A 26,621-nucleotide genomic window follows, 5' to 3' on the forward strand; every position below is an offset into this window, starting at 1 on the left:
GAGAACAAACGTATGGACACCAAGGGGGGAAAGCAGTGGCGGGTGGGGGTGGAGGTGTGATGAATTGGGAGATTGGGATTGACATGTATACACTGATGTGTATAAAATGGATAACTAATAAGAACCTGCTGTATAAAAAAATAAATTAAATAAAATTCAAAAATAATATTTGAGTTCAATAAAAAAGAGAGAGAATAACAAATATTGTTTATTAATGCATATATGTGGAACCTAGAAAAATGGTACAGATGAACTGGTTTGCAGGGCAGAAATTGAGACACAGATGTAGAGAACAAATGTATGGACACCAAGGGGGGAATGTGGTGGGATGAATTGGGAGATTGGAACTGACATATATACACTAATATGTATAAAATAGATAACTAATAAGAACCTGCTGTATAAAAAAATAAATAAAATAAAAGCCAAATACCTTCTCTATCCACTGGAAAAAAATAGATTGTAAAAGCTGTTAAGAAAACATAAAATACCTATGATAAACCATGATGGAAAAGAACATGAAAAAGTATATATATATATATATATGTATAACTGAGTCACTTTGCTGTACAGCCAAAATTAAACACAATACTGCAAATCAACTATACTTCAATAAAATTTTTTTAAAAAGAGAAAAGAAAAAAACAAACAAGCAACCCAATAACATAATGGACAAAAGATTTGAACAGACATTTTACCAAAGAACATAAATGAATGGTAAATAGATATATGAAAGTATGCTTAACATCATTAATCACTAGGGAAATAGAAATTAAAGCAAGTCTTAATAAACTTAAGACAACTGAAATCACACCAAGGTTCTTGTCCAAACACAATGGTATGAAAGTAGAAATCAATTACAAAAGAAAAACTGGAAAATTCATAAATATGTGCAGATTAAACAACAGGCTCCAGAACAACCAGTGGGTGAAAGAAGAAATCAAAAGGGAAATTTAAAAAGATCATGAGACAAATGGAAATACACCATACCAAAGCTTATGGGGTGCAAAAAAAGGAGTTCTAAGACAGAAGTTTATAGCAATAAATGTCAACATTAAGAGAAAAGAAAAATCTGAAATAAACAACCGAACTTTACACTAAGAACAAACTAAGCCAAAAGATACAGGAAGGAAATAACAAAGACCAGAGTGGAAAGAAATGAAATAGAGACTAGAAAGACAAGGGAGACTATCAATGAAAAGTAAGAGTTGTTTTTGGAAAGATAAACAAATATACAAACCTCTAACTAGACTAAAAAAAGAGAGAAGACTCAAATAAATAAAAGCAGAAATGAAAGAGGAGACATTACAACACAGAAATACTAAGGATCATAAGAAACAACTATGAATAATTATATGCCAAAAAATTAGACAGAAGAAATGGAAGAAATGGATAAATTCCTGGAAACATAAATCTACCAAGTCTGAATCATGAAAAAACAGAAAATCTGAACAGACCAATTATTAGCAAGGAGATTGTACCAGTAATCAAAAACCTCTCAACAAAGCAAAGTCCAGGACCAGATGAGTTTACTGGTGAATTCCACCAAGCATTGAAAGAAAAATTAATAGCAATTCTTCTCAAATTCTTCCAAAAAGTAAAGTAAGAGGGAACACTTCCAAACTCATTTACCCTCATACCAAAGCCAGACCAGGACACTACAAGAAAAGAAAATAACAGGCCAATATTCCCGGTGAACACAGATGCAAAAATCCTCAAGAAAATATGAGCAAAGTGAATTCAACAGCACATTAAAAGGATCACACACCATAATCAAGTAGGATTTATCCCTGAGATGCAAGGATGGTTCAACATATGCAAATCAATAAATGTGATACACCTCATTAACAAAACAAAGGATAAAAATCATATGATCATCTCAGTAGCTGCAGAAAAAGCATTTGAAAATTCAACATCCTTTCATGATGAATACTCTCAAAAAATTGGTATAGAAGAAACATACTTCAACATAATAAATGCCATATATGACAGACCACAGCTAACATTATACTCAAAAGTTAAAAGCAAGGGCTTTCCTGGTGGCACAGTGGTTGAGAGTCCGCCTGCCGATACGGGGGACACGGGTTCGTGCCCCGGTCCGGGAAGATCCCACATGCCGCAGAGTGTCTGGGCCCGTGAGCCATGGCCACTGAGCCTGCATTCCAGAGCCTGTGCTCTGCAACGGGAGAGGCCACAACAGTGAGAGGCCTGCGTACCACAAAAAAAAAAAAAAAAAAGCTAAAAGTTTTTCCTCTAAGATCAGGAATAAGACAAGGATGCCCAGTCTTGCCACTTTTATTCAACATAGTTGTGGAAGTCCTAACCAGAGAAATTAGGCAAGAAAAAGAAATAAAAGGCATCTAAACCAGAAAGGAAGAAGTAAAACTGTCTCTGCAGATAACATAATATATATTGAAAACCCTAAAGTTACTACCAAAAAATGGTTAAAACTAATCAATGAATTCAGTAAAGTTGCAGTATACAAAAATCACTATACAAAAATCAGTTGCATTTTTATACACTAACAACTATCAGAAAGAGAAATTAAGAAAACAGTCCCATTTACAACAGCACCAAAAACAATGTACTTAAGATTTAACCAATGAGGTGAAAGATCTGTGCACTGAAAACTGTAAAACATTGATGAAAGAAGTTGAAGACACAAATAACTGGAAAGCTATTCTGTGTTCATGGACTGGAAGAATTAGTATTGTTAAAATGGTCATACTGTCCAAAGCAATCTGCAGATTCAATGCAATCCCTATTAAAAACCCAATAGCATTTTTCACAGAAATAGAAAAAATAATCCTAATATTCATATAGAACCACAAGAGACACCAAATAGTGAAAATAATCTTGAGGAAGAAGAACAAAACTGGAGGCATCACATTTCCTGATTCCAAACAATATTACAAAGCTATAGTAACCAAAACAGCATGTTATTGGCATAAAAACAGACACATAGATCTATGGAACCAAACAGAGAGCCCAGAAATAAACTCATGCTTTTATGGCCAATTAATTTTTGCAAAGAATTCAAAAATATACAATGGGGAAAGGTTAATCTCTTCAATAAAATAGTGTTGGGAAAACTAGACAGCCACATTAAAAAGAATAAAAGTGGGCCCTTATCTCATACCATACACAAAAATTGACTCAAAATGGATTAAAGACTTGAACATTAGACGTGAAACCATAAAACTCCTAAGGAAATAGCATAGAGGATAAGCTCTTGGAAATGATTTCTTTTTTTGATTTGACACCAAAAGCAAAGGCAACCAATGCAAAAATAAACAAGTTAGGTTACATCAAATTAAAAAGTCTCTGCACAGCAAAGGAAATTATCAACAAAATGAAAAAGCAACCTGTGGAATGGGCTAAAATATATGCAAACCACATATCCAATAAAGGGCTAATACACAAAATATACAAGAAACTCATAGAACTCAATAGCAAAAAAACAAATAACCCAAATCTTTTAATGGGCAAAGGACCTGAATAGACATTTTTCAAAAAAGACAAACAAATCCAACAGGGACATGAAAAGGTGATCAATGTCATAATCATCAGCAAAATGCAAATGAAAACAACAATGAAGTATCACCTCACACCTGTTTGAATGGCTTTTATCAGAAAGACAAGAGATAACAAATGCCAATGAGGTTATGGAGAAAAGGGAATCAGTGTACACTGTTGGTAGGAATACAAACTGGTAAAGCTGCTATGGAAAACAATATGGAGGTTTCTCAATACCTTAAGAATAGAGCCACCACATGATTCAGCAATTTCGCTTCTGGGTATATATCCAAAGGAAACGAAGTCATTATCTCCAGAGATATCTGTACTCCCATGTTCACTGCAGTATTATTCACAATAGCCAAGGTATAGACACAACTTAATGTCATATATTTATAGTGGGATATTATTCAGTCTTAAAAAAGAAGGAAATTCTGCCATTTGGACAACATGGATGAATCTGGAGGGTATTAATGCTAACTGAAATAAGCCTGACAGAGAAAGACAAATACCACATGGTATAGCTTATATGTGGAATCTAAAAAAAAAAAAAAAAATCAAACTCATAGAAACACTGAGTAGAAAAATGGTTGCCAGGGTTTGAGGGGTGGGGGAAATAGGGAGAGGTTGGTAAAAGGGTACAAACTTTCAGCTACAAGATGAATAATGTCTGAGGAGCTAATGCATAACATGATGACTATAGTTGATAACACTGCATTGTATAATTGAAATTTGCTAAGAGAGTAGAAAAATGTTCTCACTAATAAAAAATATAAAAACATGAGATGACGGATGTGTTAATTAACTAGATGGGGGAATCCTTTCAAATATATATATATATCAAATATATAATCACAATGTTCACTTTAAATATCTTACAATTTCATTTGTCAATTATACTTCAATAAAGCTGTAATTTTAAAAAAGGGAAGGAACAAATAAATAATATGAAAATGAAAAAAGGCAGAAACTACAGACAGGTAGAATTTTTAAAAAACATAATATGGTAACTTGATACCAATACATTTTTAAAAACAAAATGAAAAATTTCCTAGAAAAATCTAAATTACCAAAGTTAACTAAAGAAAAAATAGAAAACTTAAAGAAAACAATACCATTAGATAATTTGATTTGGTAGTCAAAAATATCTGTCTTCCACATGGACATGTGCACACATGCACACACACACAAATATACCAAACAAAAAGGGCCTCAGGTCTTTTATAGGGAAGTTTTACCAACTTTAAAGGGTCAGGTAATTCTTATATTAAACTATTCCATAGTAAAAGAGAAGAAGGAACGCTTACCAACTGATTTTATGATGCTACTTTGGTACCAAAACTGGATGAGGACACTGCAAGAAAAAATATATATAAATCAATCTCAGGAACATAAAGGTAAACATTCTAAATAAAAGTTAGCAGTATGTTTTTTACATTCATCATGATCAAGGAAGAATGTGAGGAAAATTCAACATGAGAAACATCTAACAATACAATTCGCCACATTAACAGATTAAAAAAGAAAAAACCCTGTGATCATCTCAATACATACTAAAATTTTAAAATCATACAATACAATTCAACATTAATAACAAGAAAAAACTTCTGGGCAGAGTAGAAGTAGAAGAGAATTTTCTGAACCTGATTATTGTCTTCAACCAAAACCCCACAGAAAACAATGTTCTTAGTAGGGAAACTTTAGAAATATTCTATTTCCTCATTAAAAGCAGAGACAGTTGAGGGATGACCACTACTGCCATCATTATTACTGCCATCACTATTGAGCATTGTTCCTGAGGCCCTTGCACATGCAGTAAGACAGAGCACAGAATAGAGAGAATAAGGAGGGGGAGGGAGGGGTACCAGTCAGGAATGTATGTGACTGCAAATATCAGAAACCCTAACTACCTCATGGCTTAAACAATGAGGAGTTCATTTATCTCATAAGGAATCAGGAAGTAGGGACTCTAGTGCTGATGCTGCTGATACACAGGGTTAGAACGAGTCTCTGCTTTACCTTCTTTAGCATGCTTCATTTCATCCTCACGCTTGCTAACTCACAGCTCTACGATGACTCCTGCAGATGTGGGCCTTAACATACACACTCCAGGCAGGAAGAGGGAAAAATAGTGGCACCAATCTCTTCCCAGAAGCCCCGGGATGGACTTCACTTCTCACTGATCACATGGCCACTGTTAGGTACAAGAAAGGCTGAGAAAGTGAATGTCCAGGGATAAGAGTAGGATTAGGATTAGGATTTGGGACACATACTAAATACTTAGGATGATAAATTATGATTGGTCTAATGCATTCATGAAATTCTGGTCTAATCCATTCATGGATATTAAATATATTTAATATCTGGGGCATACTTATACTACAACATTACTTGTTGCTTGTCTAAAGTTTAAATTTCACTGTGTGCCCTTTAAAATTTTTTTTTTTTGCTAAATCTGGAAACCCTAGAAGCTGGGGATGTTGTTACCCTGAAAAAACTGAGGTTCTAAAATCAGCAAGGAAGAAGGGGGGATGGCTTTTTAGGAGGCGCATGCCAATAACTACCACAGAAACATACAAATTTCTCCAGAAAGACAAGATTTTTTTCCCTGACACTGACACTGGCAAAATTTATCCAACAGATTTTTCCAGAAGGGAAACTGAGTAGCAAAACAGGCAATGCCTTAGGATGCAGACACATTCTTCAAATGCATGTGTCCCATAAAATCCAAGACTACATGAAGTTATACATTTAATGATAGAATTTCTGCAGGTAACTAAGAAAAACCTCAAAATAATTTTTTAGAGATACCATTAACTGGATTATCCATGTGAAATTACAAATCTTTTAGATCTTCATTCTACCAAATTTCACTGAAATTTTAATAAATTCCTTTAAAAATCATGCCCACTTCTCAGCTGCTATTTTGTTTCATCATGGGAATTTAACCATAAATCTCATTTGTCTGCAGGAACCTGAAAGTTAAATAAAAAGTGTACTGAGCTTGCAGATAATAGGAATAACAGGCTTTATGGGTGAATCTGTGGACTCACAGTAGCCTGGGTATACGGTGTGAACTGACCTTCAAAGTGGGAGAGCCAGGTTCAAGTGGACAGTGGGGTAGGACAGCACAGAAGTCAAGGCAAAAACTTGTAGGATGAAAATGGAGTCTTCACACACTACAGTTGTCCCTCACTATCCTCAGGGGATTGGTTCCAGGACCCCCAGTGGATACTCAAATCTGCAGATGCTCGAGTCCCTCCTATAGTATGGCATTGCACAGTTGGCCCTCTGTATTCCCGGGTTCTGCATCTGTGGATTCAACCAACTGCGGATGGAAATTGGTTGAATCTGCAGATGCAGAATCCATGGATACAGAGGACCGACTGTATAGCCAATTGCCCAGCCTTAGGGAAGTTGGTGGGCAGTCTCGCAGTCCTGGAGGATCGCTGGAAGACAGAGAAACCAGGAAGATGGTAAAACGGGGTTGGTCCAATGCAACAAATGTCTTCTGTGGAGGTGATTTTTTGTGTGCTAAGACTCTGGACTTCCTGCTACTTTTAAAGAGATGGCTGAAGATACTCCTTGCAGCCCACTTGAGGCAATGTGAGAGAACTGAGTCCTCAAAGTGGAATTCTAAATCGTATACTGATGTGTTGTATTTAACGAATATCTGTCAGTTCTTTCTAACATTGTTGTTAGAGAACTGACAGAAAAGGGGTGGAGTAAGGAAGTGAGTTGAAAGAAGCCTCACTTCTTTGACTGAATTAACTATTTAAATAAACTATTTCTTCTCTTTCTTAGAAAGAGGAGGGTAAGGATTTTTCTCTCCTGAGAATGCCAAATTTGAGCTTTTCTGTAAAGGGCAGTTGGGTTTGCTGCCAAGCTACAGGAGAGATTCCATTTCTCTTCCAAGCATTGTCTAGCATGTAGGCTTAACCCCCATGGACTAGATGTGTTCTCCAAAAGTTGCTGCTTATAGATTTAATTCATTTCAAAAATAATATTTACTTGCGTTTTTCACTTGTTTTATTTACCCGAAGCCATTTTAATTCTTTAGAATTTTCTTTTTAAATGACTATACATTAGAATAGTCCATCTTATATAGTTATATTTACTTTTTAAGTGAACTTGGGAATACGGCTATTTAAAGAAATCTTATAGCGAAACATCATATAAGACAAAGATAACTCTCTAAATTGCTTGCTTTTAAAATCTGCCTTTTCCTCTAGGAAATTTGCATAAGGGGAGCTGACCTTATGTTCTGATGGAACTGTTGCCCTTCCAAGCTCTTTACTTTCCTTTTGAAGTCAATTATCACAAATGTTTCATTGAATTGATACAAGAACGACTGGTAGTGAACAGTGAATGGGTGACAGAGCCATCTGACTTTCAAGGTGCAAACCCAGTAGCATCAACCCAATGAATAAGTCTCTCTTTCTGGAAGAGTTAACATTGCACCACTTCCATCCACAGCCCCTTTCGCTACACCCCAGAGAACACAATCGATTCCAGCGGAAGTGAAGACTCCCTCTCTCAGGAAACAAAGATCAAAGGTATTCATAGTCCTAACTAACGAAAGAAAATTGTTCTGATTTACAATATTCTCAGTGAGATTTTTGGTAATACGCACATGTTATCGAGTTGTACCTTTCACATAGAAATAAATACTATTTCAGCGGCTGCTGGAATGCATTTGATTTTAAAAGGGAAGATTGTTATGCAGGTAAACTCTACCATGACAATATCAGTAGGATCTAAAAAATTCCATCATGTTGCATTATTTCGAGATGAACTAAATGACTGAGTCAATCTCTACTGCTAGCTGGTCAAGGGCCCAGGAGTCCGGAATACAAAACTATTGCTTTATATTCCAATTTGTGTTGCATAGGGTATGTTATTGTGAGGTTTCATTTATCTTTAAGCATAGGATAATAAAGCAAGTTCCCCGATTTTGTACAGATACCTTAATGCGGAAGGGAAAGGAAATCTGTATTCTTTAACATTAGGACCTCACAGTACAACATGCTCATGCTTATGGAGATTCTCCTGGTTTAAAGGTGCTGGACTTTTGTAGCTTGCTTTCTTATGTTTATGAGCCACAAGACAGACTAGTAATAATTGAAACTTTTCACCACAGAAGGAGACAGCTGGCAGAGTTTTTTTTTTCTGGGCTTACCCTATGTGGTCATGTTTACAGCTGCTCCCATTTTTTTAAAAAAAAAAAAGAAAGGAAGAAAGAAAGAGAAATTGAAGAGTGGCACAGAAGAAATTAATCCTACTATGTCTGCATAGTAAACTGTTACCTGTTCTTTCCAGACCTTCATCTTTTAATGCCCACATCTTCCTCAAGATGTTTTCACTGTATTTGCAGCACTGGTGGGCTGTTTCCCCTTAAGAGATTTCCAAGCTTTTTATGTAGCAGTATGTCATGTGACACCCCAGTTGTCATGGCAAATATTTGTGTTTCATGAAACACATGGGTTAAAAAAAAAATCAATGTAAATGGCCAAATCCCAAGATGGACAGGCCTTCAGGCTAGTGTTTGGCCTGCACCATGATTGTTTCAGATTCAGCTGTTTAACAGGCTGTGCGAAGGCCATGGGCTAATGTGCATAATGGGAACAGGCAGGCGCACCTGTTTTGATTCTCACTGTGTTCAAGCTCTCAGGTTCCACAGTTTCTAGGTAACAGATCTACAGGTAATATAAATATGACTGTGTTTTAGCCAGTAAGTGGTCTATCTCAAAAATATATATATTTTAAATAATGACATTTCCTGAGTGCTAATTAACCCTGCCTTTAATCTCTTCCCTGTTGACTTCATGAAGCTTTCCCCTACTGCTAAAAGCAGTAATATTTGAAGACTTCCCCGTGGTCCCGAATTAGTACATTTCTGAATTGACTCTTCAGCGGTAAATGAAATTATTCATTACTCTGTGGAAAGTTCCTAGCATGGAAGTTAAAAGGCTAAGAGAAAGACTGTGATATGCCTGGACTCATGATAAACCCAGAACAGAGCTTGGATCAGTCCCCACCACCGGGCAGTGTGATACCACATGGAGAAACCCTTTCTTGAAAATACTTCTCTGCCTGTCCCCTCGAAGTGGGACTTGGCATCCGATTATAGTTGTTTCTGTAAATATTTACTTTGTCAAACTCTTTCTTCAAAGCAAACAGGGCCCTTGGCAAGCAGAGCATCACTGTCTGGGGTGGGAAATGTCTTTCTGATTATTAGCTCCTGCCTGCCTGGAAAGAGGGGATAGGCTGGCCCAGAGGGGGAAGCTGGGGAAGTGGGGGGCGGGGGAGGGGGAGGGAGAGACTCTGTGCCTTCTATTTGTTTTGTAAAATTGCCCATGAGAGTCATTTTGACTTAAACTGTGTCTGTTCTTCATTGTAGGGGAAAGGCAGAAAGTCAAGAGGATATCATGATAGGAAGGTCTATAATTTGTGTGACTAGTTGAAATTTGGGGTTTGTCACCTGATGTCCCTTCCTTTTGCTTCAGGGCAAAAGTACGGGAGGCAGGTTTGACAGCTGGAGACGACAACAAAAGTTCTTTCGCTCTTCTTTTATAAAAGAAATTAAATCATGTTTTCAGAAAAGAAAACATGGTTCATTTGAAGTGGAAAACCCTTTTTTCCCCCTCTGTTGGGACTGAATTATTTCTCAGACTGCAGTCCAAAAAAGTGATTTAGCGTACTCAAATTTTTCTGAATCACATCAGTCTTCAACCTCTATCTAAGATTTTCATCTTTTAAAAGTACACTTAGAAAGAATAAAACAAAAAAACAAAACTCAGTTGTCCTCCAGCATGTACTTACACGTGTGCGTGTGTTTATACACGTGCACACATGCATACTACATCTATGATGTAATAGGTAAGGGTGTGGGATTTAGAGTTAAGCTGACTAAAAGAAATAAGGTAACCAAAAAGTTGGAAAAATAAAATAGTTCCCACAATGGCAAGTACATGCCAGTGAGGAACATTCCGTAAGGCCATGCATGTGTAATAAAAGTTCTGAACACCCAACTAGTAAGAAACAGAGCAAGAGCTGGATTTTCCTCTTACTAATAAGGGAACTTCGAGCAAGTCACTTAAATTCTCTGTACCCCACTTGCCTCCTCTGAGAAATGGGGATGATACCTCCTTTCTCTAGGGTGGCTGTGAGGGTTAGAGGCTTTAATGTGTGTGAAAGTGCTCTGGAACAATAAAGTGCTTGTTTCATAATGCACTAGTCTATTTTTAAGAGCATCTTCTAGGCCTCCCTCTCTTGGTGATCTTATCAGTAAGAAGTTCATAGGGAGTTTAGTCACCCCTTTTCAAGGAAAAAGAGACCACCTTTTGGATCTCCTTATACTCCTGCAGAGCTGAGAGCAGACAGGGCTGTATTTATAGCAATGACTGCATATAGTCGTCTGAACCTGACAGAAGGGTGCTCCTGGATAAACAAATCAGTGCAATTCGATCCCCTAGCTTTCCTTGACTGCTTGCTGTGAGGTAATTGTGAGCTTGCTCCTGCACCTTAAAATTAGGATGCGTTATGGTTTTCTCAGGGCGTACGCCCAGTAGTGGGATTGCTGGGTCATATGGTAGTTCTATTTGTAGTTTTTTAAGGAAACTCCATACTGTTCTCCATAGTGGCTGTACCAATTCACATTCCCACCAGCAGTGCAGGAGCGTTCCCTTTTCTCCACACCCTCTCCAGCATTTATTGTTTCTAGATTTTTTGATGATGGCCATTCTGACCGGTGTGAGATGATATCTCCTTGTAGTTTTGATTTGCATTTCTCTAATGATCAATGAAGTTGAGCATTCTTTCATGTGTTTGTTGGCAATCTGTATATCTTCTTTGGAGAAATGTACCAAAATGTTCATTGCAGCTCTATTTACAATAGCCAGGAGATGGAAGCAACTTAAGTGTCCATCATCGGATGAATGGATAAAGAAGATGTGGCACATATATACAATGGATAATTACTCAGCCATAAAAAGAAACGAAATTGAGTTATTTGTAGTAAGGTGGATGGACCTAGAGTCTTTCATACAGAGTGAAGTAAGTCAGAAAGAGAAAGACAAATACCGTATGCTAACACATAAATATGGAATCTAAGAAAAAAAAAATTTCATGAAGAACCTAGGGGTAAGACGGGAATAAAGACACAGACCTACTAGAGAATGGACTTGAGGATATGGGGAGGGGGAAGGGTAAGCTGTGACAAAGCGAGAGAGTGGCATGGACATATATATACTACCAAACGTAAACTAGATAGCTAGTGGGAAGCAGCCACATAGCACAAGGAGATCAGCTCGGTGCTTTGTGACCACCTAGAGGGGTGGGATAGAGAGGGTGGGAGGGAGGGAGACGCAAGAGGGAAGAGATATGGGAACATATGTGTATGTATAACTGATTCACTTTGTTATAAAGCAGAAACTAACACACCATTGTAAAGCAATTACACTCCAATAAAGATGTAAAAAATAATAAATAAATAAATAAATAAATAAATAAATAAAATTAGGATGCGCTTTAAGAATACTAAGGCATTATCTATCTGGAATATTTCTAACAGCTAATGTTGATTGAGCATGTTCTTAGAACATGGCACTAAGCATCTTCCATACCCACTGAATGCTCACAGCAGCCCTAGAACCTTTGTACTGTCATTGTCCCCAGGCCCACACAGCTGGTAAAGAGGTACAGAGGCTCCAGAATTTGTACCCCCTCCACATACCAGGTTATGAACTCTTCCTCATGGGCTGGTTTTCCAGATATTACTACTACTACTACTATTACTACCAGCAACTAACATGCATGTTCCTAACACTTTACAGGGAACATCTCACTTCATTTTTACAACATCTCTATGTAGTAGGTACTATTATTATTCCCATTATACTGGGAGGACCTGCATACAGGGAGGTGAAGGTCATCCAACTAGTAAGTGACACAGCCAGAATGAACTGCATGACTGTCAGAGCCCCAAAGCATTAGACACTTTTTAAAAACCTCAATAATTTTTGATGGAAATCTTTCTAAAAGATGTATCTCTGCCTCCCTAATATAATTTTAACATTTTCTCTCTTCAGTATTATATATGCATATATCCAGTTTCCGGTGTCTTTTTTTGTTTGTTTCCTTCAGTATCAGGACAGTAGTTGTCACCTTTGCTCTCATGTCTACTCTTATTGGTTCTGAATTTAACAGCCCTTTCTGTGTCTTCTAGATCATTTAACCAAGTACATCTTGTTGAATAAGTTTGAGTCAATCAAGTTCTGCATAAGGATCCAGGAATAAAATAATAAACCATAGTAGAGTTTGTAGTAGTTATTTCAAGAAATCCAAAAAGAAATCCTAGGCCTTTATTTTTAGGAATCTAGTTCAAAGGTTTCAAGTTGCTAAAACTGCCTCTCTTAACAAATAAATCTTTTTATTATTTTAACAACTATGTCTATGGGACGTGAGGGTCCAGGTTAAATTCATGAGTGTGTTTGCTTCTGGGAATGGTGGAGGGAGAGGAATGAGCTAAAAAGAAATATAGAGAGGACTTCAATTGTACCTAATGTTTTGTTTTTTTCATTTAAACACACATATAAATATATGAATAAATATATTTAAAATGTATGTTATAAATAATAACTATAAATATATAAAATGTACTATAGTTTTAAACTATTAAAAATTTAAATATATGTATTTTTGTCTTCTTTGCATCATAGGTATATACATATATATATATATCATATATATCTATTATATATATTCTGTGTTAGCTAACCTCACAGTAGGACCTCACAGTACAACATAATTCATCCTCATGGAGATCCTCCTGATTTAAAGCTACTGGACTTTTGTAGTTCACTCTCTTGAGTTTATGAGCCACAGATACATATATATCTCAAAGAAGACAAAAGATTAACATGTGTCCATGGTAGATTTTTAAATTATTCTCTATACTTTTCTGTATTCTAGAGACTTTTTCTAAATTAAAGAAAAAAATAAAAGAAAATCCTATTTCTCAAGTCATACCTCTGTTGTAAAATTTCCTTCGGTGTAGAAAGGTTAGGTTTGGGTGATAACATTTTAATGTCAAATGTGGGGTCTTGCTTCTCTTAGTCATTTTGTTATATTGTTACTTTCTTTAGTATTTTCCCAACATATCAATATATTCTTAATCTTCTTGTTAGAAAACTGTGATTATTTTTCAGGTAAGTCAGCTGAACTATTTTAATCAGGTAACAAGTGTGACAGTGAACATATCAGTGCCCCATCCAGTCTCCTTCCCCCCTATCTGTATAAAGAGGAGATTAGACCAGGTCATTGTTTTTAAGGAGCTTCCACATCCCCTATGACACTCACCCTGATGCCCCCAGGTAAAGGAGAAAAGTAGAAGCTCCCAGTAGGTGGGGCTTTAGGCCTCTCACCCACAGCAGCTGTGTTAACTGTTTTACCTCTTTAACATCAAATTATGTTGTTTTTGAACAAAGTGTTCCAGGCTTAAAAATACATACTTTGAAAACCACTAAGTGATCTCTAGCAGCAGTTTCGACTTTGACTTGTCACGTCTAGTGGGGGAAGAAGACTACTTCTTGAAGAGTATACAGTGCCTTCCTGGTTGGCTCTGTGCTTCCATCACAAGCTGGTCTCCTTTCTTGTCTTGGCCTAAAGGGTTAAAGAGAGTGAGGTATGTACTTTGACAAGCATTAGCACTCAAAAACTGGAGGTACAAGATGAGATTCAAAAGGAAGTCCAAGGCTAATTTTCTCTTTTAGACTCACTTTCCATGATAAGACCTCATTTAATTTACCAACTTAAAGGAAGAAGAGGAAAATAAATCTGAAAACAGAAGAAAAACTGTGGCATCTTTCAAAGCCATTTTCTGTTTTCTCTAACTCATTAGAAATTGTCAGCTTTACCTATGTATTTTTGGCGTGAAACTTTCAAAGTGAATTAAAACTAAACAGTTTTATTTGCAAAACAATTTTTCTTGCAAGATATCATTGACAAGAAAAATTTTTATAAAATTATTTTTACTTCATAGCATCATCTAACTACATTTTTTTTAACATTTTGAAATTTATTTATTTATTTTTGATTATGTTGGGTCTTCGTTGCTGCGTGTGTGCTTTCTCTAGTTGCGGTGAGCGGGGGCTACTCTTCATTGCTGTGCACAGGCTTCTCATTGTGGTGGCTTCTCTTGTTGTGGAGCACAGGCTCTAGGCATGCAGTCTTCAGTAGTTGTGGCTTAGGGGCTCAGTAGTTGTGGTACACGGGCTTAACTGCTCCGTGGCATGTGGCATCTTCCCAGACCCGGGCTGGAACCCGGGTCCCCTGCATTGGCAGGTGGATTTTTAACCACTGCGCCACCAAGGAAATCCCTAATTGTACATTTTCATTGCATGTGATTAATAATTTTATTGGGTTGATCAAAAAGTTCGTTTTTTCTGTAAGGTGGCTCTAGTAGCACTCAGTTGTCTTTAACTTCATTTGAAACAGTTTTGTTAGATTGTATTGTGACAGCTGTCATATCAGCATGCATTTAAAAAAAAACTTATCAAAATTTGTGAATTTTTATGTAGCCATTTTAATTTTGAAGATGGAAGAAAAAAAGTAACATTTTCAGCATATTATGCTTTATTATTTCAAGAAAGGTAAAAACGCAACTGAAACGCAAAAAAAGATCTGTGCAGTGTATGGAGAAGGTGCTGTGACTGATAGAATGTGTCAAAAGTGGTTTGCGAAGTTTCATGCTGGAGACTTCTCGCTGGACAATGCTCCACGGTTCGGGGGTAGACCAGTTGAGGTTGATAGCGATCAAATCGAGACATTAATTTAGAACAATCAATGTTATACCACGCGGGAGACAGCCAACATACTCAAAATATCCAAATCAAGTGCTGAAAATCATTTGCATCAGCTTCGTTATGTTCATCACTTTGATGTTTAGGTTCCACGTAAGTTAAGCAAAAATAACCTTGACCATACTTCCGCATGTGATTATCTACTTAAACTTAATGAAAACGTTCCATTTTTAAAACAAATTGTGATGGATGATGAAAAGTGGATACTGCACAATAATGAGGAATGGGAGAGATTGTGGGGCAGGCAAGATGAACCACCATCAACCACACAAAGGAGGGTCTTCATCCAAGGAAGGTGATGTTGTGTATATGGTGGGACTGGAAGGGAGTCCTCTATTATGAGCTCCTTCCGGAAAACCAAACCATTCATTCCAACAAGTACTGCTCCCAATTAGACCAACTGAAAGCAGCACTCAATGAAAAGCATCCAGAATAGTCAACAGAAAATGCATAATCTGCCATCAGGATAACCCAAGACCGCATGTTTCTTTGATGACCAGACAAAAACCGTTACAGCTTGGCTGGGAAGTTCTGATTAATCTGCCATATTCACCAGACATTGCACCTTCAGATTTCCATTTATTTCGGTCTTTACAAAATTCTCTTAATGGAAAAATTTTCAATTTCCTGGAAGACTGTAAAAGGCACCTGGAACAGTTTTTTGCTCAAAAAGATAAAAATTGGGGGGAAGATGGAATTATGAAGTTGCCTGAAAAATGCAGAAGGTGGTGGAACAAAAGTGTGATTACATTGTTCAATAAAGTTCTTGGTGAAAACGAAAAATGTGTCTATTTTTACTTAAAAACTGAAGGCACTTTTTGGCCAACTCAATACTTACATACACCAGAAAAAAGCTTATCAATAAACCACAAGATAATTTTTATTTTTTTGCTATGTCCCTTTCTTTTATCAAATTATGACCTGATCATCCATAGATGGACTAGAAAGTTCAGAAGGAGAAGAAAATATCAGAAAGGAGAAAAAAAAGCCTAGATATGCAAGAAAATTTTTTTCCATAACCCTTTGGCATTATTTAAACTTTGGCATGTCCCTTTGTTGATATCATACTGTATATTCAACTGTCATTTTACTCTTTTCACCTAACAGCTTATCATAAGCCTTTACATATATGGTTTGAAACTCTTTATAAAACATTTTTTTTTTTGTGGTACGCGGGCCTCTCACTGTTGTGGCCTCTCCCGTTGCGGAGCACAGGCTCCGGACGCGCAGGCTCAGCGGCCATGGCTCACGGGCCCAGCCGCTCCGCGGCATATGGGATATTCCCGGACCGGGGCACGAACCCGTGTCCCCCGCACCGACAGGCGGACTGTCAACCACTGCGCCACCAGGGAAGCCCTATAAAAGATTTTTAATGCCTACGTAATATTCTGTCTTGACAATATACCACAATTTTCTTAGCCATTATCCTGTTGACATTAAATTATAAATGTCAAATTATTAATAAGTATTATTATTAGTAAATAAGTAAATAATTTCCAGTTTTTCTCTGTTATAAATAAGACTGCCATGAACATCTTTCAACTTTGTACATAAATCTTTGTATTTAGGCTAAATCTTAGCAATAGAACTCTTTGCTCAAAGGGTATGGACATTTTCCGATCCAAGTAACCAAACTTCCTATTAGTGCTCCAAAACTGAAGCTATGAGTTTACAAATAATTTGTATGATCATAGTACAGTATTGAGCTGTAAATGCAGCCCAAGTGGCTATGAGCCTAAATTTTACTATTCATTCATGCATTCAACTAATCTTTATTGACCTCTGATGGTGGGCCAGGCAGTGTACCAGGCACTGGGGATACAGCAGTGAACAAAACAAATCAAGTTTTTGCCTTCTTAGGATTTATATTCTAGTAAGGGAGGCAGAAAGTTGTTTATTTTAATATTATGTGAGGAAGTGATAAGTGCTATGAGTTAAAATAAAGCAGACTATATATGTAGGTATAGAGAGTGTGACAAGGTGGGGTATTATAAGAATTCTGCGGGCTTCCCCGGTGGCGCAGTGGTTGAGAGTCCGCCTGCCGATGCAGGGGACACGGGTTCGTGCCCCAATCCAGGAGGATCCCACATGCCGCGGAGCGGCTGGGCCCGTGAGCCATGGCTGCTGAGCCTGCGCGTTCGGAGCCTGTGCTCCGCAACGAGAGAGGCCACAACAGTGAGAGGCCCGCGTACCTCAATAAAAAAAACCAAAAAAAAGAATTCTGCAACTGTTCAGTGATCTGTGACCAACGGACTTGCTGTACACACATTTTTCCTCAAGAAAATTGTCATGTCAAGCTTTACTTTGGTGATGATAGAGGTCCTTCTCAAGGCTTGCTCTTTTTCCTTTACCTGTAGAGAAAATGATAGTGTGTCTTTTCTCAGGAAACTAGGAATCCAGGCTGCTTTTGATTCCCATCCTTATCAGGTACATATATCCCCAGCAGGTGCTACCCATCAATCATAATTGTCCCAATTGGCCCTTAACTATGTCACATTCTCACAGAGAATAATAGAAGGGTAGCAGAAAAGAGGAAATCAATGAAGCAGTGAAATGAAATGTGTCTCTAGAAAAGGAAGTTTTACATTTGACTGAAAATATACGCCCTCTATTTAAAAAATCTTCCTGATTTTGTTCTGTTTGATCTTCAACCAGAATTGGATCCATTGAGTGTTTTTGTTCCGAAAGAATGCAAACAGGGATGGGGATTTTTTCTCCTCAGGAAGTGTTTCAGAGTTCAGGAAAACTCATTTAAATAAAGATACCTTTCAAAACAACTGCAGAGGGCTTCCCTGGTGGCACAGTGGTTGAGAGTCCGCCTGCCGATGCAGGGGACACGGGTTCGTGCCCCGGTCCGGGAGGATCTCACATGCCGCGGAGCGGCTGGGCCCGTGAGTCATGGCCACTGAGCCTGCGCGTCCGGAGCCTGTGTTCCGCAACTGGAGAGGCCACAACAGTGAGAGGCCTGCGTACCGCAAAAAAACAAAACAACTGCAGAAATTATCCCTAGAAGATTGCTGCTGACATGAGTTGCCTTTACAGTCAACGCAATGAGTTCTCTATTTTTGTTTTTTGTTCTCTTTATAAAGGTTAAGGGCTCTGACTCTCACTTTTAACTGACCCTTAAGGGTTATGCAGTTTGTACGTCCTACAGACTGACAGCTGCTCTGCTGATTTGCAGACCCTAAAATACTGGACTATCCCTCTTTAGGGTTCTCTCCCCATGACCATCTTTACACAGAGTTGGTGCAGGCAGCTCTTCCTCTATTGTAGTTTGCAAGTGCAAGAAAGAGTTTCCTATATAAAAAATAGAAAAGGAAAAAACATCCCTGGGTCTCTTTCATGGTACATGAAGTGAAGCTATTGGAGATGTTTGCTTTTGATGTGATGGCCTGACTAGCTCCAGGAGTTTATTAAACACAGATACTACTGCAGAGGTAACACTTTAAGTCAGAGAGACACAGGGTGTCAGAATTAGAAGTGCCCTGAGGTAAATTGAAACCCCATGGGAGAAGGCCACAGAGGAAGGTGGTGACAACCTAGATCCCAAGACTTCTTCAAATCCATCACTTTTCCACCACACCATGGTTCTCTGGCATGTTCACAGGGGTTAGCTTAACAGACTGCTTTTCAAATAAGAAAGGAACAGTAAGTCAAGGCCAGGTTGACTTTGATGAAGGAGATGGCAAAAGGAAGGCTGAGAAGGAGAGCACAGCTTGGTAACGGGCCATATAGGATGTTCTGGACAGTTAGGGCTGTGGGCATTGGTGGGATGCGGGCAGGGAATAGCAACTAGCTGTTTGATCTTTGGTAAGTCACTTAACCTCTCTGAGCCTCCGTTTCCTCATCTATGGTAATAACCACATGGACTGGAAGTAAGGCAGTGAAAAATTCTTTACACATATTCCGATCTTCACAACTTTATAGGGACCTCTCTTTTGTACAGATGAGAAACTTTTAGTTTCAGAAAGGATGTTGTCTTAGTCTGCTCAGGCTGCCGTAACAAAATACTATAGACTGTGTGGCTTAAACAACAAACATTTAATTCTCACAGTTCTGGAGGCTGGTAGTCCAAGGTCAGGATGCCCGTATGGTTGGGTCCTGGTGAGAGCCCTCTTTCTGGTTTGCAAATGGTCACCTTCTTGCTGTATCTTCCCATGAGATCATCCCGATTTTGTCTGTTCTTATAAGGGCATTAGTCTCATCATGAAGGCTCCACCCTCATGTCCTAATTTCCTCTCAAAACCCCCATCTCTGGGGACTAAGGCTTCAACATATGAATCTTGCGGGGACACAAACATTCAGTCTATAGCACGTGGTAAGCTGCCCAAGAATACATAGCACATCGTGGCAGAGCTTGGACTTGATCCCAGGTTAGTCAGACTTCAAGGCCAAGGCTCATTTCCCTGGACCCATAATATCCTATTTGAGTTAAAAGTGAGGTCAGTGACCTTCAAGATCCTTCATGCTCTAAAATTCAGCACTATGGTTATGCTGAATCCCTGAACCCTGATTAGGTCAGCTATTGTCCCTGAATATTGTAAATATCTTTCAAACAAATCTAACAAGCTGAAGTCTTGATGTCTGTTCTGTACAAAGCTTAACACATTGTGGACCCTCAGCAAATATTAAAGAATGGGACAGACAAATGGCATCCCTGGTCTTCAGGGAGTAATGAATTCTCCATCTTTGAGTCACTCCACTCATACTCTGAACTAAGCTCTCCCTTAGAGCCATAATGGCAGGAAGAAACATTCTTTTTCACACAATGGAATTGCTTAGGTTAATTACTAGTGGATATGTTTGGGTGTTTGAGAAACTGAACATCGGCTTATAGATTCAGAAGCGATTTAGTCTATCCTTCTAGGCAAATCATTCTCTAAAGATGATATCGTTGTTGGATTATCCCAAATACTTGACCATTTACCACCAAGAGATCTCGTTTATATCCAATTTAGAGATCCTTGGCTACAATTTGATCCCACATCCACATGCTATCCACATGTTTGAAAAGAACATTTTTCATAAATACATTCAGCTTAGATTTAAATACATGTTTTCTGGATTTTTTTCTTTGCAGCAGTTATGTCTGAATTTTATTTTACTTTATTTTTATTATTTTTGGCTGCATTGGGTCTTCGTTGCTGCGCGCGGGCTTTCTCTAGTTGCGGGGAGCGGGGGCTACTCTTTCTTGCGGTGCACGGGCTTCTCATTGCAGTGGCTTCTCTTGTTGCGGAGCACGGGGTCTAGGCACGTGGGCTTCAGTAGCTGTGGCACACGAACTTAGTTGCTCCATGACATGTGGGATCTTCCTGGACCAGGCTCGAACCCATGTCCCCTGCATTGGCAGGCGGATTCTTAACCACTCTGCAACCAGGGAAGCCCTATGTCTGAATTTTAGAAGCTAATACCGGGCCTGTCTGTTTTTGCTTCACATCTGTGACTTACATATGTAATCATCATCTTGCCTTTCTGGTTTTTGTATTAGACTTAGAATTTTTCCTAAATAACTTCCTCATAAACTCTCAAAGTTACCTAATTAGTGATTATACTTTGCAAATGAAGAAGAGCATTTCTCAGCTAGTTGACTCAGTTAGTTAGAACAGGATGCTAATAATTAGGCCATGACCACAGGTTTGGGCTCTGTGTGGGACAATTAGTAAGTGCAGGCATCTCACAAAGGTGTGGCAGGTGTCCCAAAAGGGACCAGGTGAGAATGCGGATGGCACAACAGACAGCCATCCCCACTAGAAGTGTGGCTACTGAGTCAGTAACACTGCATTAGGAGTGCAGCACATCTTAAAAGAGAACAGGGGGAAAGAGGATGGGAGGAAGGAAGTGAGGAAGGAAAGGGAATGGAAGGGAAGGGAAGGGAGGAAGGCAACAAATAATTGTAGACAAGTTCATGGAGATAAATAGTAAAGGAAGAATAGCAGAAGGAACCAGAACCTGAAGCCTGGCGTGACCTTTAATCAGGGCTCTTATTCCTAGCAGGCTGTGAAGCAGCTTTGTCTTTACCTGCTCAATGGATCTCACAATGCTGATGCACTGCTTTAATTTGGGAAGGCTTTCTCTTGAGAGACATGACTTTTCTTGCTCTAAGTCTAAAGTGCTCCCAAGTGTGGCATTCTCCGTGACAGATGTACTACAGTTACGCTTTAGCTGACTCCAAACCCATAGCTTCCCCGTGCCTGAGTGGTCTATTTGATGTCCAAGAGTATTTTTCCTTTGAGAGCAGGTCTTTACTGGAATATCACCCAAGAAGGTAGGGAGGTGTAATCCCTTTGTTCTAAGACAGCCACCGTTCAATTCAGTAACCCCATTTCCACTGCACGGCTATCCTTTCAAAAGTTCTTAAATGCATTTGCTGTTGTATGTCAATGCCCTAGACCTACCCCCTGGAAGGGCACTGTCCAAGAGAGACTTAAGAGTCCTCTCCTTTCTAAACTTCTCCCCAAGATTGCTCCAATTCCACATGACTCTCCGTAAAGAAAAGAAATTTCAAAACTAGTTTAACGTTACCAAGGAGAGCAGATCCTCCGGCGAATCTCCTGTCCATAGCTGCGCTTCCTATAGGAATCTCAGGGTCTTGCTGTCAGGATCAATCATGTGACTGGCAGGACCAGCCAGCTCCATACATGTCCATCTGTGATTATTTTGCATGTCTGTTTCTCACTGAGGAAGCACCGCCATTCTTCTCTGAATTCTAACCTTCCCACCATCTTCTTCTTGAAGGAAGGCGGAATCAAAGCCACAGGGCCGTTGCTGTTGGAACATGTGCCCCTTGTCTTCTACCAGGAGCTCCAGCTCCTGCTGCCAGGGTTGATGTCTGCAGAAGGAGGCATTGCTTCTCTAACTCCCTCTTGCCTGTCCAAGAAGAAGAAATTTGTTTCCATCTACCAAACAGTTTGCATTCTCTCTTGGAGCCTTGATTAGCTCAGAAAGGGCTAGAGTCTTGGAGAGAAGGCTTTCTCCATTGTTCTTATGCCTATAATGACTCTTAAAAGTACACAAAAGCTCACTGCTATAAAAGTCTGCTTCTAAAGTTCAAGGAAGTTACCCTTTTCAAACTTAACACTTGCTTTTCAGCATTTTTACTTGAGATGACAGTCTAATTAATTATTCCACTGTCTGGAACCTAAGAAAAGAAAAAGAATAGGAAGGTGTTTTTTTTTTCCCCCCTTGTGTTTGCTTATTGTGCTTGTATTGTAAATATATCTCTTGGCTTGTTTTTCTCTTAGATAGTTTAGTAAAGACAAAGCATGAACAATCTAACATAGTAATACTCAACACAGTGCTGTGGAACAATAGTCATTGATAAATTAACTGGGTCTTTTTTTTTTTTTTCTTTGAGTTCCGTGAAAACTCTTCAAAATGCAAAGAGCAATATAATCCTATAATCTGGTAAAGATGGGCTTATACACCTGAAAATGTTGCCATATTGAAGACAATCTGTTCCTTAAATCCCTAAGCAAGAAACAATCAGCACTGTAAGTTGATACCTGGTTGACTGAGGAGAAGGCAGGACCTGAAACATCTATGCCCCTCACCCCTCAGGCCATTAGAATCATTTAGACCATGGGGAAGAATGTCTATTTTTCTAGTGCCAGAGGTTTCAATAATGAAATGTAGAAGTTTCACAGAGGACAGTGACACAACAAAATTTCCTTTTCCTTTTTTTTTAAAGGGGTATGTGTGACATATATTGCTGTTGTCATCCAAATCTCTTCTGATTTTATTTTTAAGTAGCATTTATTCAGTTTTTTTCATACAGAAAAGTATAAAGAAGAAAAAAACCGCCCAATCGTCCCATTCTTAGAGAACCCCTCTTGACATTTAAAAATAAAAGTAGTATGTTTCCTGACTTAAAAAACTCAATCAGTACAGATAGGAACAAAGTGAAAAGCAAACGTTTCTTGGTTTTAATTGTGAGATTTCAGATTCTATCTGCCTGGGGACAGTTCCAGATATGTCCCTAAGAAGGGTCCAGATTTAAGAATAAAAGAACATATGACAAGAGAAACCTCAAAAGTGGCAAGGGTGCTAACACACAACATAATGCTCTTTGTAAAACTCACTCCTGGGTATTCAAAGAAGGTGGCAGAAGAACTCCAAAATGCTAGAAATGATGACCTGTTAGAAAGTCAGAAAAGACAGGACAGCTTTGATGGGCTTATCTGAAGTTGTCACAGAGATTGCAAAGAAAGGCTTCATCCTATTTTACAGGATTGGTGGATGACTTACGAACAAGAAAGCAGTGACACGCTTCCATCCATGCATGTGTAAAAAGTAAATCATAGAGATGATGGGGTCAGCTGACCATATCAAAGTGAACTAAATGCATAATTTTTATATGAGTTTCTTACATTTTTATAAGAATGATAATAGCTTTGAGCAACCTCTAAAATATCTTCTGGCAACGAGTTTTATGATTATATAACAGCCTGACTTTCCTATTACGACATGTATGTATTAGAACTAGGATCCGTATCCTCCCACCATCAAGTAATAAACGATAATGTGGTAGTGTGTGTCTTGACCGTTCATTTATAGTAGATTGTAATTATATTTCATCTCTGCTGACACTTGCCTTCCACAGGCCATGAAAGTGACAACACCTTCTAAGGCTCTGAAATCACCATGGGATTATGACTTTTTTATTTATAATGGTGCTGTAGACAAGACAGCCCCAGACTTCTTAGCGTTCAAGGAGCATTTCAGTTTGTCTTGGGGAAGTATTTTTTCTCTCTTGGAACACATCGAGAAGTTTCTCAGGAACTATGCGATACCAGAAGTCAAAATAAAAGGGAACAGTTTAGTAGCGCTCCTTCCAGAGTTTGAGCTGAAGAATAAACTTACCAGATACGACTTTCTCTCAGTGTTAGAGAACCCAGCTCACATCCAAATGATGTTAAATCTTCCCGGGCAAAGATACAAGGGCCAAGATGGAAAGACAGAGGCTGCCATGAAGATCCAAGCCACATGGAAATGCTACAAAGCAAGAAGATTCTTCCTTGTTTATCACCGGCAGAAGTGGGCATCAGGTGTGATCACCGTTGCGTGGCTCTTACATCGCCATAAGACCCGGCTGAGGAAGCTCCTGAAGGAATCACGTGAAAGACACCTGGAGAATTTCCGCGTTCGAGCCAAGGTATACAAGGCTGCCAGCTGTTAAGGCAGACCTCTTTTTCTAAACATTTCTTGCTTGAACGATTGCAGTAAGTTGTCTCTTTTTCTTTCCTCTCTCTCTCCAACTCCCCTCCCCACCAGCCTCCCTCACCTCCACTCCCTTTAATGTACAAAGCACAAATCCTACCCTTGTCTCTACATCATATTTTAGCCCTAATCAGGAATCTGGCTTCTGTGCCTGCAAAATCTGTTGCAATTTTTCTATAGAAAAAAGTCCCTTCGCTTTGACTACGGTCGTTCTGTCAGAAAATCAATGTTTTAACTGCATTACTTTTTCTCCCTATATATACCTTCTGGCGCTTTAATTTGCTAGGAAAAAAAAAATCCTCTCTTGTCTACGTTGCTGTCACCACTTTGTCAGAAAGTATTTAAGTTTGCAGACAGCCTTTTAATTAGTGCTCACAATTTCATTTATGTTTGCTTTCTCTTTTTTTCATTCATATTCTGTTAATTAAGTGAGCTGCCTCTAATCTTCCCCTGCCAGTAGCATCATGTAGCCACCTAATTAAATTAATTGGGGAAGATGTTTTAAGTATGTAATTAAATCAATTAATATAATTTATGCCTGGCTTAACTGTACAGTGGAAAAACAGCTGAAGTTTGACTAGATGAATCCACTACAGCTTCCTGTCACTGATCAATGCTCTTCTTGATTTTTAGCATCTGGCAGCCAACTGGAATCGCATCAGGACCTCCAGGAGGACTATTATCCATATCCCATCATTAGGTATAACACTTTTGCCTGCAAATCTTTCAGCAACCTCTATTACCCACCACATTATGGCTCCTTGATTGAGTTCAAGGAAGGCCCCTTGTTTTATTCAAATTGGTCTCGGCAGGAAAACGTTCTCGACATGATGAGAGTAATAACACAGGGCCCTCACTCGAGACGGCGTTTAATTTGGGGATTAAGCAAATAAAGTCATTATGTGGGGGCTGCTATTCAGTGGAGAGGTGATTTGCTGTAATTCGCTTTCATCTGTATGAAATGAGCTAAAAAGTTGTATTTTTTTCCCCTGAAATAACAGATAATGTTTTCGATCTTCTTTAATGACAGAAGAGCACAGGCTTGTGAGTGTTGTTGCTGTTACACCAATAAGCCAGGATATTGCTTGTACACTGTTTTTAATCAAATGTGCAGTCAAAATGATAAGCTACATTCTCTGAAATTATTTAGTTCTAATTACAAGCAGATGGGATGCTTTATTTGCACCCAGGGCGCCTGAGCAAAAGGAAATGCTGTGTGAACAAGAATAATTAAGAAGTTGAATAGTGTTTTTTGCGCTTAAATAATCTGCAGTTTCATGTTAATTAGCACTAATGTAATTATTTAATTACATTTATGAATTGGGGAACCTAAAAGCTGTTGTCTGCAACACAGTGGTAAAATAGGTATGCCAGAATGACATTGGGAATATCAGAAATGTGCACTGGAAGTTCTTTTAAAACATGAGCTGCTGTCAAAATGTTTGGGATTTGTTTGCATATTTGTTTTGTGTTGTTTTGCTTTTTATCTACCTAGTGTGTTAAATTTCCTTGGTGAGGCCAAATTTCCCAAGCTGACTTAGTAGAGTTTTGACAAACAGTAAAACTCATTGAATCTTCATATTACATATTAAGGCCTTTTAAGTAGAGCAACTCATTAAGTGATCTATTGTAATAGAATTCTGGATTGCAATTTATTTGTGCATACATGTTTGGGTACTTACGCATAGTATAGAAACTAACACATTTAACAGTAATATGAAGAACAAAAAAAATTTTTTAATAATTATGTAAATATATTCCCTACAAAGGGATAGACTCAAAATCATGCTAAAATCTATGAACCCTTAGTCGTACACTGAAGAAATGTCATTTCTTATTTTAAGAATTCTCAGTGGATTTTCAAAGTGCACTCTCCATGAGGCATGTATATTACATCATACAAAGACAGATGAAAATTGAAATAAAGTTAAGACAAAGAGAAAAAAATTATGTAAATATAATTAAGATGATAGGTTAAATAAATAAAATATTAGTAGTAACAAAGTAATGCAAACTTTCTTAGATTTT

At 38.3% G+C, this 26,621-nt stretch overlaps 1 protein-coding gene across 7 annotated transcripts in view; it reads left to right on the top strand.

Moving 5' to 3' along the window:
* The window catches only part of IQCH (IQ motif containing H), a 209,916-nt gene that overhangs the window by 88,402 nt on the left and 94,893 nt on the right, over window positions 1-26,621 (top strand). For 5 of the 7 annotated variants that reach the window (XM_067751661.1, XM_067751662.1, XM_067751664.1 and 2 more), the window contains 4 exons: window positions 7,993-8,072; window positions 9,917-9,955; window positions 23,977-24,528; window positions 25,227-25,293. In XM_067751661.1, the coding sequence (XP_067607762.1) occupies window positions 7,993-8,072; window positions 9,917-9,955; window positions 23,977-24,528; window positions 25,227-25,293 (738 nt within the window). Of the gene's footprint in view, window positions 1-7,992; window positions 8,073-9,916; window positions 9,956-23,976; window positions 24,529-25,226; window positions 25,294-26,621 lie in introns of those variants that run through there. The other 2 variants (XM_067751686.1, XM_067751681.1) reach the window with 1 other exon arrangement.

The sequence above is a fragment of the Pseudorca crassidens genome, chromosome 1 (genome assembly GCF_039906515.1).
Source record: "Pseudorca crassidens isolate mPseCra1 chromosome 1, mPseCra1.hap1, whole genome shotgun sequence".
In the NCBI taxonomy this organism is placed as follows: domain Eukaryota; kingdom Metazoa; phylum Chordata; class Mammalia; order Artiodactyla; family Delphinidae; genus Pseudorca; species Pseudorca crassidens.